Below are 13,838 nucleotides of genomic sequence, written 5' to 3'. Positions count from 1 at the left end.
CATAGGGATGATGTGTTTTGTTTCTTTAATCTTTTTGTGGCCTTCATTTAGGCCCTGTACAAGGAGGAACCTGATTTCATTTTTAAGCTGAAGTTTTCTTAAGACTTGCCAATAATTTGAAGAAAAGAAGGTGGGAGAGTGAGATAGTTGTAAACATAAGTAACATCATGCTGTAGGATTTTATGTTTCCTAAGTTTGAGATGGAAAAGTTTGACTCTTGGGAATGTACATGCAGTAAATTAGTGCATATTTCCATAGAGAGTGACTAAGTGTTGTTAATATTGCTGGTAGTGTGGTTATCACTGTCTTGAGACATTTCCAGCTGCAGTAATTCCTCTCCTGCCTATTTCTGCAGTAGCAAAAATGGATAGTTACCAAAATGAATGCAGAGTGCTGAGTCATTTTGTGTTCATCCAGCAAGGTGCTTACGTACCAGCCTAATTTGAAATGTGTGTGATCTCCTGGCTTCTGTGGTTAAAATTGTGTAGTCAGAGGCCTTGCTAACTTGGGTCCTGCTTCTGGAAGCCAACACTTAATTACCCATGTGTGCATCTCATAAATGTGAGGACTTTCGAAAATGGGAACAACAAGGTCATTCTTGCTTGCTGTCTCTCCAAGTATGAAGTAGGGAATTTAGACAAAAAAACTTTGGGCAGTGGGCAGGAATACCGTGTTTTGAAACACCTTTTGTGGTATTGTTAAAATGAGAGATCAGTTATTTTAACCAATTTTTTTCAACCTTGTTTTGATGTAGGCTCAGCGAGATATCATATTTGAACTCAGAAGAATTGCATTTGATGCTGAATCCGAACCTAACAACAGCAGTGGCAGCATGGAGAAACGGAAATCTATGTACACTCGAGACTATAAAAAGCTTGGATTTATTGTGAGTATTTTTGTGTGATAATCCACTGAAAGTGGGTGCATGCATCCATTATAGTACATCTTTTCATTAGTCTCTTCTCTTACTTTGGTCTTCTGTCTGTTTCCTAAAAGGAATGGCAAACATAACTTTCCTCCCCTTCCTCAGAAACCCTGCTAACTCCAAGTGACAGCTTTAGCAGGAGCCAGGGTGCTGGAATGGAGGCTATAAATTCTTTACATGGGATAGGCAATGAAGTAGAGGTAGTGGAGTACCCCTAAGACTCCTTAGGGAGTGTTTTGACTGCCCTGAGCTCGTTAATGGTGATAATAGGCTTGAGTCTTTATGAGTAAGGACCAGGAGGAAGGTCAATGAGGCAGATTTCATGATGGGAATCTGTTAAAGGCCATCCAACCAGGATAAAGAAGCAGGCAAAATATACTACAAGCATCTGGGACAAGTTTCAAGATCTCTAACCCTTGTTCTCACGGGGTACTTTGGACTTATCAGCTGTCAGCTGGAAATATGATAGAGTGGAAAGGAAATATTCTAGGAGATTCCTGGAGTGTGTGGAGGATAATTGAGACCAACTGTATGAGATTAAGTAAAGTGCTGGGTCCTGCAACCCCATTCAGTGAACAATACCTGGGGAATTTTGTCTGGAAAGGTGATCAGAGGAAAAGATCTGGGGTTGTTGGTGACCAGCTGGCTGAACATGAGCCAGCTGTGCCCAGATGGCCGAGAAGGCCAATGGCATCCTGGCCTGGATCAGCAACAGTGTGGCCAGCAGCACCAGGGCAGGGATTGTCACCCTGTACACAGCACTGGGTGAGGCCACACCTTGAGTACTGTGCTCAGTGAGAAAGGGACTGAGGTGCTGGAATTTGTCCAGAGAAGGGTAACAAAGCAGGTGAAGGGTCTGGAGCACAAGGCTGGTGAGGAGCAGCTGAGGTAGCTGGGGGTGTTTAGCCTGGAGAAAAGCAGGTTCAAGAGAGACCTCATTGCTCTCTACAACTCCATAGGAGGAGTGTAGTAGCCTTGTGAAGATCAGTCTCTTCTCCCAGATTACAGGACAAGATTACAGGACAAGATAGTTTTAGATTGGATATTCCATAAAATTTCTTCATGGAAAGGGTTGTCAAGCATTGGAGCAGGCTGTCCAAGGAAGTGATTGAGTCATAGACCCTGGAGATGTTTGAAAGATGTGTGGATGTGGCTCTTAGAGACACAGATTAGTGGTGATCATAGCACAGTTGTAATCAATTATCTCAGAGGTCTTTTCCAACCTAAACAATTCCATTATTCTAGCTGGAAGAAATAAATACCTTAAGTTTAAGCATGTAGTTTTGCATGACATGCCACCATTAGAATCTAACTTTTAATGATATCCTGGATGTACAGGCATTGCCTAGTGGATCTGTGACAGCCCTGTAAAGTCACTGTGGTTTGTTAGCAATAATATGAATTTATGAGAACAATAAATCTGAGGTATGACTCTATGGACTCACTTATAGGACCTTGTGTTTTGTTTGGTTAAAGTCCTTCAATCTGTGAGTATGGGATGCAGAATCTCTTGTACCCTGACTTAATCAGGTGAATTGGAGTTCTGGGCTTGCCTTAAACCCTGTTGGGGAGCAGAGCACGATCTGGCTAAACCAATGCACACATTTATAGTAACTAATAATGTGTATTTTTCCCCCTCTGGAAACAGAGCGTGCACGTGTACAGTGAATTAATATCTTGATTTATTACTCACTCTAGGTTAGTATGCAGTTTTCTTTCTCCTTAGGTAAAAAGGTATGCTTCATATCTCCTGTGATCCATTACTGTCCTGTTGGCGTAGCAGATATACACTGAATATTGTACAGTAGCCACAGTTACAGACAGAGAGGTTTTCAGCACTCTTGGTGCAAACTGGAGCTTGCTGTGCAGTTTGAGAGCTCTGCCCAGCTCTGTGGCATAGGGCTCAATTCTCCTGAAACCACAAAGGAACTGGGTAGAGCTTTTCAGTGTTCTGATAGCTGTTTTCATTACTGATGAATGAGGAAAAAATTACCACTGGATCAGTGCTGTTGTATCTGTAAGGAGTAATCAAGTAAATAGATGAGAACAGAGGAACTTGGCATTTTGGGGTTGCAGGCATGATAGCAAAACTAGTGCTTTGAAGCAGCCTTTGAAGCTCAGTGTGAGGTTGTTTTTTTTTTTTTGTTGACTCATCCCTCAGCTTCATTACTCCCATTTGAGCTGTTCATTGGGAAGCCTACTGAAAACACTCTGGCAGTTGTCAAGGGTAACTGCAGCACTGTTTACAATTTGATTATGATAGCCTTTCAAAAGGGGATGGGGAGCAATGTTTAAGAGGAAATGGGAACTGGGATTAAAGCAGTGAAAAAATGTAGGGAAGCACAGTGGGAGATAAGAAGCAGTATGTGAAAGTAAGCTTTGAAAGAAGCATCATAGCAAGAGCCCTAATGGGAGGCAGGTTATTCTAGTAGCAGTATGGTGAGGCAAAGTACAAGAAATAAAAATGTCAACAACAGTGAACTGTGAGGAAAGTTATTCTACTTTTGTGCAGAAGCTTTACTTTGAGCTAAGAATCCAGATGACACTGCAGGTACGACTTTTTAACAGCTGGAGAGTAGTATTACCTTCCCCACAGGACTGGGAAAGGGAGCAGGACCCCTTGTGAAACCTGGCTGCTCATCCTCAGCCTCATACAGGGGCAGCGTTCTGACTCCCAGCTGCCTTCACCCCATCTGCTCCTTTTCAATAAAATGTCTTCAGTGCTTTCAGCTGCAGGTAGAGAGTTATGTTACCAAACTGATCGTGATCTGAGCAGTGTGAGGTTTGCCTCCCCTCTGCCTCAGCTGTGAGGCACAAGAAACCTGCCAAACAAGAGTCTGACTTGGAATGCTGTCATCATTCCACTGGTGCCAATGGTCAGGAAGCCAATTTCTTGAGCTGATTAAATATTCATTTCAAGGGAGAGAGTAAAACCATGTCTGGCTATTAAGTTGTTCCTGGACTGCTTGTTCTCCTTCTGTATGGGATGTGCAAGAATTCTGTTTATTTTTCTCAGCCACATCAAAAAGCCTTGCCCCACTACAAATGTAATGTGAAAAAGAGACAAAGTCGAGACATGGTTTCAGAAACTTACAATGTAATTTGTAAAACTGCATAGTTAGAAACCTTCATTCAGCTAAAGCAACCACAGGACCTCACCAGATGGTTGTGATGACCAAGTGAAGAGATTTTCAGATGAGACAGTTGTGAGATTTATTAAAATGCTGATGAATGCAACAAAAATTACCCAATTAGGAGATCTGGGATGCACTCCACCCTATTGAATTATTTATTATTTTCTGAGTCAATTGCACATTAAATAGCCTCAATACTCCCCCTTGTATTTGAGTAAGCTTAATTCCTATAATTGAGGTGGAAAATAGTTACAAGAAACCTCATAATCCTTTATATTTTCATCATACTTCTTCATTGAGATGTTGAAATGAATGTGTTTATAGGCAGCTCTGAACAAATTATAAGAAACTTAACATATTGGAAAAAACAACTCAATCTCATCCTAGAAGGGTTTTTCTCAAGTTTTAAGTGTGTAGAGCTTCTGAGAATTTTTTTTTTGTTTGTTTTGTTTTGATTTCCTTCCATTAAATATAAATAGTTTGTATAAATGAAAAAGCCAACATGGAAAGTGAGTGATTTCAAAATTTTGCTGTGCTAAATTGGAATTTGCTAGTGTAGCAGAATTAAATGTGACTTAATGAAAGAGCCATGCAATCAGTAAGAAACTTTCTGATAGAAGGTGACAATTTAAAGGAAAATTGAGAATGGTGGGGTGTTCTTTAAAAGTCAGGCATGGGCTTTGCTTGCAGGATATTTGTGGTGGTGGCCTAAGAAAGTTGACGTGTGCGGAAGAAATCTGATTAAACAAATATGTGAAGCAGTGATGGAAGAATCACCATGTTATTCACAAATAAGATGATCTTTTGGATTACAAAATAGAAACAGAAATAATGTCATTTTACGCAGTCATATCAAGAGCAATGGTGTTCATTTAGGACCCCTGGCAAGAATTTCATCTGCAGGCAAGTATCTTGTCTGTGGGAAAAGATAAGAGAGACTGTGTAATATAGACACAAAAAAGGGTAATGTAGCCACAAAAAAAAATTGAATGTTTAGCTAGGATTTATCTGGAAAGATATTTTCAGAACATATGAACTGTTGAGGCCATTTTTTGCATTTCTTAGACATCATATAGAACATTATATTATTTCAGTAAACTCTGCAGTGGCTTGTGGACCGACTAAATGCAGGTTGTGTGCAGAGGGTGAGGCTCCTGCAGTCATGAGGGAGATGTCTTACAGGAGTTGACTTTAAAAAATTGCCTTTTTAGCCAATCAGCCTAAATGCTGTGGAAATCTCAAGTGTGTGTGCCAATGCTGAGAGGGAGGAAGCCATGTGTAAGGAAAAAGGCAGTGATGGCAACTTCTTTATAGGAGAGATTTTTAATTGGAATGCTGGGGACAAAATTTGCCACAACTTTAAAGATGGAGATCAATTCATTATAAAAATAATGAATGTACTTTCATTATTATCATTATTATGTGACATTTTATATATTTCACAATGGTGGGTCCAGGAAACAAAGCGTGTGAGGACTGTGTGAAAGAAAAAAAAACACCAACAACCAAGGTTGCTTAGAGCAGTCTGAAGAAAGGCATGAATAATTAGATAGATGATTAAATGGCTGCATAGCTGATTTGTTAGACATTGCAAAAACTTTCTAATATGAGGAGAAGCAGCACCAGCACTGATAATTTTGAGGATTTGTCCAAAAAGTTTTGGAAAGAAGCTTCAAAAACAGTTGAGAGTTAGCCTTAGGCAAAATATAGGCCTGGGGAGCTTCTGAGATTTCTTTCAGACTTGTATTTTTTTCTCTTCTTCATGTCTCAGATGAGCAGCTACTTAGTTTTATCTTAAGCTACTTACCTTTAATCTACTTTATCTTACGTCTTTTATCTTTATCTTTTCCAAAAATCCCTTGTTGTACAGCACAGTGTCCAAGTAGCACTTTGAAGATAAGAACTAAGAGTTTTCTCATAGGTTCTTCTGTGGTGCTTCTCATTGTGTCAGAATAGCTCATTAGCTGACTGTCCACAGTAACCTCCTTGCCATCCTGATATATTCCCCAGATGGAGTCCCTTGACTCTACTGAAAGAAGGTTATTGGGAAAATAATTTGGAATAATGTAATGAATACCTTGCAATCATTACCTGCAAGAGGCACAAACTCAAATGACTCCAGCCTTTAAGTGCTGTCCTCTTCAACCTACCTAGTAGAGCTCTGGTGGGTGTAATTTCCTTGCACTCACTTGGGAGCTTCTTTTCCCCCTCTCTCATTTTCATGGCATCCTCTGTGTCTGTGCCCCTCCATGCCCTGCCCCAGGATTTGACAGTGAAGGATTAAGTTGGGAAAACATGGGAGAAAGGTGTTGTTTTAGTGTTTGTTTTCACTTTTCAAATCTGTTTTAACTGGCAGCAAATTGCTTTGACTTTACAGAAGTCAAGTCTGTTTTGCCCATGATGGAAGAGTCTCCATTTAAGAATGGCCAGTGAGCTTATCTTGGCCAGTGAGCTTTTCCATCCTTTTCCCGGCCTTGCTCTGTTGAAGAGAGGAGTAGGCGAGCAGTTGGGTGTGTGCATGGCTGCTGGCCAAGGCTGGCACACCACACCTCCTTTCTGTGTTTTGCTAACTCTGTCTTTAGGCTGTTTCTGAGTTTATGCACTGAGCTTTGGTAGTTTGGAGGTTCCCTGTGCTGTGCTATCATGCTTTGCTTTCCAACTTCATAGCTTCTCTGGCCTTTCTCTCTCAATTTCTTTCCCTAATCTTTGGTTTTGAGTTCCCACTCCCCTTGGGCTCTTTGTTGCATTTTGATATCCAGCTGGATCTATCTGCTTCCAGCCTGTCTGATCCTCCTCTCCTCTCCTCTCCTCTCCTCTCCTCTCCTCTCCTCTCCTCTCCTCTCCTCTCCTCTCCTCTCCTCTCCTCTCCTCTCCTCTCCTCTCCTCTCCTCTCCTCTCCTCTCCTCTCCTCTCCTCTCCTCTCCTCTCCTCTCCTCTCCTCTCCTCTCCTCTCCTCTCCTCTCCTCTCCTCTCCTCTCCTCTCCTCTCCTCTCCTCTCCTCTCCTCTCCTCTCCTCTCCTCTCCTCTCCTCTCCTCTCCTCTCCTCTCCTCTCCTCTCCTCTCCTCTCCTTCCTTTTTTGCATCCTCATGAGGTGGCTCTCCTCTGGATTTTTCCTAGTGTCCCTCTCTCCACCTCCTCCTCTTACCCTGTTTGTTCCTCCATCAGTATGAAGCCTGCTCAACCATTTCCAACTTTTGCACTGAAAGTTGTCAGGACTTTCTAAAGACAGACACAAATTGCATTTTTCCTGTGTTTCAGAAATGGATGGAGTAGGTTTAGGCACATGGACCAAATATTAATCTTTGTCTCAGTGTGAAAATTTCATTTGCCTAATAAATTCTGTCCAAGACATTAAAAACTGGTAACAGTACCTAGAAATAGGAAGTATTGACCATCGTAATAATAGTCAGCACAATGAGCCCCACCTCTTAAATGATCAATAGGCAAAATTCCTTATTTTTTTGTTGTTGTTGCCATAAGGTGTGGGGTTCTGACTCAAATAGTTCAAGCACAGTTCAATTATTTTTTTTTCTAAAGATAGGTTGCTACCTTTTGCTTATCATTCTAGGCCATGAAATAGTTGCAACCTAGTTTTGAACAATTTAACTTCAACTGTTGATATACTGAAGCCTACTATTCATGATAAATTATTTGACTGAAGATTTGAGTCACAGGTTTACTGGTGATGATGTGTGCATATTCAAAAAAAGTTCAGATTTGCAGTGATAGAAAGTGAGTAGATAAAGAATTAGGTTGTTTTGTGATGGTCATTCACCCTTTATTATTGTCAGGCAGAAAATAAAGAGTCAAAGTGAAATCATGCAGTGAAATGGTAGTGCAGAATTCTAGGTAATTTGCATGGTGTGGATGAGTGGTAGCCTAAAGTTGACTACCACTCATCCACAATTGAGTTGGGCTCTAAAAAGTTAACACAGGGCAAGACTGGCATGGAGTTGGGATGCTAAACTCTGCAGGAGTATGACCAGTCCTCAAATTCTATGGAATTACTAATGACAGCTGCATCTCTGAAGCCCCTCCTTGTTCCAGCTGGTCATCTGGATTAATGGTACCAGTTTGCCTGGCTAGGGAGGATAAAATTTTCTTAGGAGAGTGGGTGACAGGGAGATGGACAGAAGCAAACACCATGTGATGCATTTACTTAGCTATTCTTGTTGAAGACCTGAGGATGTTCATCCTTTTTCTTCCTAAAACAAGGAAGGCCTGAATATTTGAAATCTTACAATGTTATGAGTTGAAGGACCGTGAAAGCCCTGAAGAGGAAGCTGAGATTTTGTGATTTGAGACTGAAATCTGGAACTGGTCTAAAATGCTGAAAAACTCATCACAAAGACTGTGAGCTGTTGTCTGCAGCTATTTACTTCTCATCTCCCTGTTATTTCTTTTGATAGATGATACTCTGCAGTGATTGTAGGTTTTTATCCTTTGGGAAAGCTTTTGAACTATAATAAAAGCAATGAATCCTTACATTTAGATTTTCCTGTTGGCTTTGGCAGTGGCAGAAGAATATTTTTAGAACAGTGCTACATATGTGTCAAACTAGATCTGATCCTTTTAAAATTTAGACCTGATCCTTTTTAAATTTTAGATTGATAAGATTTAATTGCTGGCTTAACAGCAGAACAGCACAGATGACAGATTGTCTGTACTACTGAAAGCTATTAGTAGTTTTCCATCCACCTCCACTCTTCCTACTCCTACAACCCTCTTTTTCTCTATCTACTATTTCAAAACTTGTGAAATCACTTGTTGCTGTGGAAAAAAACCCAACTCTGAACAGATTTTGTTTTGCTGAGCTTTTGTTTTGCCAGACCTTCAGGTCAGTTGCCATATTTCTTTATGTAAATATGGCTCCTCCTAAAGTAAAACCCTTTGTCATTTAGTAGCGGCAGCTAATAATTAAGCACCTTAGCACAGCAAAATCCATGTCTTACAGCACTCTGCCAGAAAGGTAATTCTTCTTCTCCTCTCCTTTCATTGTAATACATAGCTTTCATAAGATTTGAATATCCTTTTATTTATCAGAGTTAAATTTGCAGATGGTATGTCCAGGTAAAAAAACCCCCACGTTCTGTCCTTTGGCACTGAAATTCCCCTAATGCAGGTACAGTGGGATAAGACGGGACTGTACACTGGATTTCTCCTCTCGTTTTTACCTTTATGACCACCAGAGGTTGCTCTTCTCCGCTCTTTGCGAGCTTCATTCTCCTGTAGTTTTGTTTTGAAACTAAGATCTTTCAGTAGCTATCTTATAAATAAGCCATTACTGATTTATTCTTCCAGGTAAGTTTTGGAAGATGCAGACTGATCATACATCATCATTTATTTCTTGGTGTTAAGAAAGAGTGTAGTTGTAATAGTGACTGTCAATGTCAGTATTTGATAATCTTTTAAGTAAAGAGACAGAGTTGAAAGTTCATATGACTGTATTTACATTCGTAAACACTTTTTTGCAAGTATTTGAGACAAAACACACCTCAAGGATGAGTTCTGTAATTTCTATTTTCACAGAGTAACTTTTACCTGTGTAATTCTCTTGCTGTGTACAGGAGTATCACAAGAACATGATGTAATCACTGGGAATAACAGCCCAGGACCTCAAGTAATATTGATCTTAAAACAGTGAAAACATCTAAGTTGATGTGAATGTTTGAAATGCTTGTGAATTTTATTAACATTGTGTGCACCATCTTGCTTTCTGCCCTAGCACTCCTGCACTTCTTCTAAGCCTTTTCACTTACAAATTCCTGACTTTGACACTCACCTCTCACTATTCTCTGTACCCATCTACTTACCCTCTCTTTCCACTCCACTCCTGGTTTGCTTTTTTCTCTAAGCCCAGAAGCTGGGGCCAGGGAATGCTCAGGAGAGGCAACAACTTCAGAAAAAGTGTGTTCCAAAGAGATTTGTTAAATTCAGTTAATCCTAAGCACTCATAATGCAGCCAAATGCAGCCCATGTTAAAAAGGAATTTCAAGACTTACACAAGAGCAAGTCTTAGAAGTTTTCCTTGCATAGAATGAGTGGGCTTGGATTTTGACAAACAATTACATAAAAATTGATTTAGTTAGAGCAATGCAGTGCTTAATAAAACATTCCTAAAAAAGGTTAAATAATTGCTAAAACTTGCCAAGGCTTATGCACAGAAAGAAAATGCTAGGTATTCTCTTCTGCCACTTAAAATAATTTTGAAGTATCTGAAATTAAAGTTTAAAAATGGAAAGTGATAGACAAGTTGAACTGCAGATGGCACAACCAGATTTACCAGTAATTTAGATATTTTTGTCAAGTTTCCCTTTGCTTCTGACATCTTGCTTTCCTGATGGACATTGCTGCTTGATAGATCTCAGGCAGAGCAACCGCAACAAAGGTGCTGAAGGCTGTCTGAGAAAGGTGAACAAAATACATGAAGTACAAGAAAAGAAAAAAAGAATGGAAGAGTAAGGATATATAAATGAACTGATGATGGTACTAAAGATGTAACTAATGATTTTATTAGTCTATACTGACATTTGGAGGAGCTGCAATCTGCAAGCCTGTTGTTAATTCTACAGGTAATTTTTCTGAATCTATATGGAAATAAATCAGTCTGAAAATTTCCAAAAAATAAACTAAAAAAGAAAACAAAAAATAAACTCACAAAGGCTTTGTTTCACTTGAAGTCTCCATTTTGCTTGTTGAAAAACAAAGAAATGTTTTAATTTATTAGATTAATCTTTTAGATTGTTTTACAGCATGAAGCTCAATGTGGAAATCCCACAGAAGGTTTTCTAACAGCATACTTAGATCTTCTCTTTGCAGTAAGACTGAATGTCTGTCAGGATTGCTTTTCTTTATAAGTCACCTACAGATAGAAATACTTAGTTTCCCTGCTGTGTATGTCGATATTATTTGGAGTACTTTGGAATCTCATTTTAAAGAAATCTGGTAACTGAAGTGTAATATTTGACAGCAGAGGGCACCAGTATCACACCAGGTATCAGTTGCTCACCAAAGTTTTTCAACACCTCACTTTCATGGACACAATTTTTTCAGCCTTAGACACAGTAGAAATAACTGCTCTGGCTGTAAATTCCCATTTCGCAGTTGAATGCCAGCAGATGTTTGATATTTAGGCTAAATGGTACCTCTGTGGGTTACTTAATTTGGCTTGCATGCTACGTTTTGTTATACAGCGCACTGTAAATGTTTTCCTCTCTGTCACTGGTGAGATATTTTATCCTCCCCAAAATTACAATTTGTTCCTGTGTTCTGAGTGTTTTTCAGCCTTGTGTAGATTCTGTGGCAGGGATGCCTTCTTGCAGACTGGGACTTTTAGTTTTGGTAGGATTTTTTGGTTTTGTTTGTTTGTGGTGGTGTTTGTTTCTTAATCTGCCAGGAGTTTTTACAAATTTGTAGAACACAGGATTTTGATATTTTAGTTATAGATATAATCAGGAAAATTTACACTTGACGCCAACTCAGACTATATTCTGCAAATGTGAGCATTAACAGCAAATATCTTTTAAAACCTGAGAGGCAAAAATCCAGAAATCCTTCAATCTTACTCTCATGCTTGGTTCTGTTAGGAGGTCATTTGTGTGTGACCTGTTGTGATCTTTCCCATAAGCAGACTTTCATAGTTCTAAGCTACTGTTTGCCATAAACAAAGCGTTCCATGGTTTCATGCCATAGCATGTTTTTGGTGCTAGGCTGTGGAAGAGCAGGGCTGTGCTGAAAAGAGGATTCCTGCAGGTAGAATGGAGCACTCCCCACTGAGGTTTGCAACTCAGCAAGGTTGCACTCTTCACACTGACACTTTGATTTGCTGAGATGTTCAGGTCAATGTGTGGTGGGAGATATCTCCTCTGGTGTAACTTGAGGCAGGGTAGGCCCCAGGGTTAGTGGTTGAACCACAAATCTCTTTTGTGGTTCAACCAAATCTCCCTGGACCACTCTGAGCAGTGCAAGGATGTGTGGGCAGATGCCAGCTAGGCACAAGCAGGGGAGCAGCCTGGTTGCCTGTAGCAGTGTGGGGTTTAGATGGTGGATGCTGTGAGCTATTTCCCAACAAGCATCTCCTGTGGAAAAGCCACTTGGGTAAGCATTCAGGCAAAGCAGTCAAGCACACGGACCACACTGGCCATGGCTAGCTCAGTGAAGAGAGGCAGAAGGGCCTTTTGTATGATAAATTCCAGTGAAGGTTTATTCCAGCATGCTGAAGGGAAATCAGGGACAAAACCTCAAACCATGTGCTCTGCACAGGGGGAAGTAGAGGTCAGTGGCCAATGGCCTGAGGGCGCAGGGACGATACAAAGGGCAGGGCAAAGGGCACTGATCCACTGGGAAGACAGGGCCAGCCACCAGGGATACCACAACCAATGAGGAAACAGGGAAGGGAGAATTTGGGACGTATGGGGAAAGGAATTGGGATGGGATGCAAGGCTCCATGGGGGAAGTCTTCTCTTTCAGCCTAGGTAGAGACTCTGTGGTGTATTCTTCCAAGGCAAGGCCCTGGGGATTTCCCTGAAGGGTTCAAAGGATTCCAGAGTTGCCCTACGTGTGAGTGCCCTGCCAAGAGAGAGGGGTGATCTCCTCTGGCCACAGGGGCAGATGCTGTTGGGGGGCATCACATCTTCTCAGCCAAGTGTGATTGCATGTGGAATAAATATGCAAGAATGACAAAAAAACCTGAGAGTTATCTGTAAATCCTGAAGACAGTACAATTTTTCTTCATTGCCAGTCTTCTGTCTGTGGATCCTGGGTTCTAACAGAAGACTGCAAGAGAATTACTGCTGTTTGGAGGCATGCAGCTTTAAATGGCTTGGAGAAAACTTGAGGAATTTTTTCTTATTAAGGAAAATAGGTTGTGTTCTAACCAGGAAAGGCAGACCTGATGACATCTGTGCAGTAGAGAATTACTAATTTTGTATAAACTTGGTGCTTTTCATCTGAGCTGATACGCACAGGATGAGGTCCCTGGGTCAGACACATCTTTATACTGACCAGAAAGAGAGACCACAAAATCCATATGTTAAAGCTGCTGTTGTTGTTTACCATGCAGCTGCATGTGATTTCCCAGGACTACTTGTCCGGATCTATGGGGATCTAAAAACTTGAACAGTGGTAAAATTACTAAACCAGGTTTTTTTATCATATGCAGCTGAATTCCTTTTAGCTTTAGTCATTCCAAAGGAGAACAGATTTAAAAGAAAGGGAAAAAAATCTTGATGGGCCACTGAGCTTCTTTGACCTTGCAGTATCACTTCAACAACAAAGTTAAAACTAACCAGAATGAAATATCTGTGATTGTGTGTCTGTGTGGCTCTGTATAACATCATTCCATTTCTGCTTTGATATTTTAATTATTTATTTCATTATTTTGTGCTTATTGTAAGTATTAGTTGAAGGAATTATCCTTTACATCAGTTGTTTAATGAAGATAGTTGCTTCGAGAAGGGGGAATAAAAGGTTGGTATTTTAGTATTTATACCTTTTCCAGTATTTTCAATTGCAAACTTGTAAAATAAAAGTATTAAAATCTTTGTGATTTGAAAGAGCACGCTTCTCTTGCAGAAAATCCACTAACAAATGTAAATGTGCTAATTTAAAGTTGGTCAAAATGGAGTACTACATTTCTGTTGGTTTTTTTTTTTTTCTCTTATATATATATACTATCTATGGTTTCACTGAATAGTTTTCTTTGCCATGTGCATCCCAGTTGTGAACTCGTGGGGGCAGGCAAGCTCCATGGATTTGAATGTAGTTGGGCTGAATAGTT

At 40.2% G+C, this 13,838-nt stretch overlaps 1 protein-coding gene across 2 annotated transcripts in view; it reads left to right on the top strand.

Moving 5' to 3' along the window:
• Positions 1-13,838, top strand: part of ELMO1 (engulfment and cell motility 1) — a 303,943-nt gene that overhangs the window by 119,712 nt on the left and 170,393 nt on the right. For both annotated transcript variants that reach the window (XM_059473758.1, XM_059473750.1), the window contains exon 14: positions 755-886. In XM_059473758.1, coding sequence (XP_059329741.1) covers positions 755-886 — 132 coding nt within the window. The remainder of the gene's footprint in view (positions 1-754; positions 887-13,838) is intronic.

Source organism: Ammospiza nelsoni, chromosome 1, assembly GCF_027579445.1.
Source record: "Ammospiza nelsoni isolate bAmmNel1 chromosome 1, bAmmNel1.pri, whole genome shotgun sequence".
Taxonomy (NCBI): Eukaryota; Metazoa; Chordata; class Aves; order Passeriformes; family Passerellidae; genus Ammospiza; species Ammospiza nelsoni.
The sequence above is the reverse complement of the archived record's forward strand: the minus strand, read 5'-3'. Positions and strand labels throughout refer to the sequence as shown.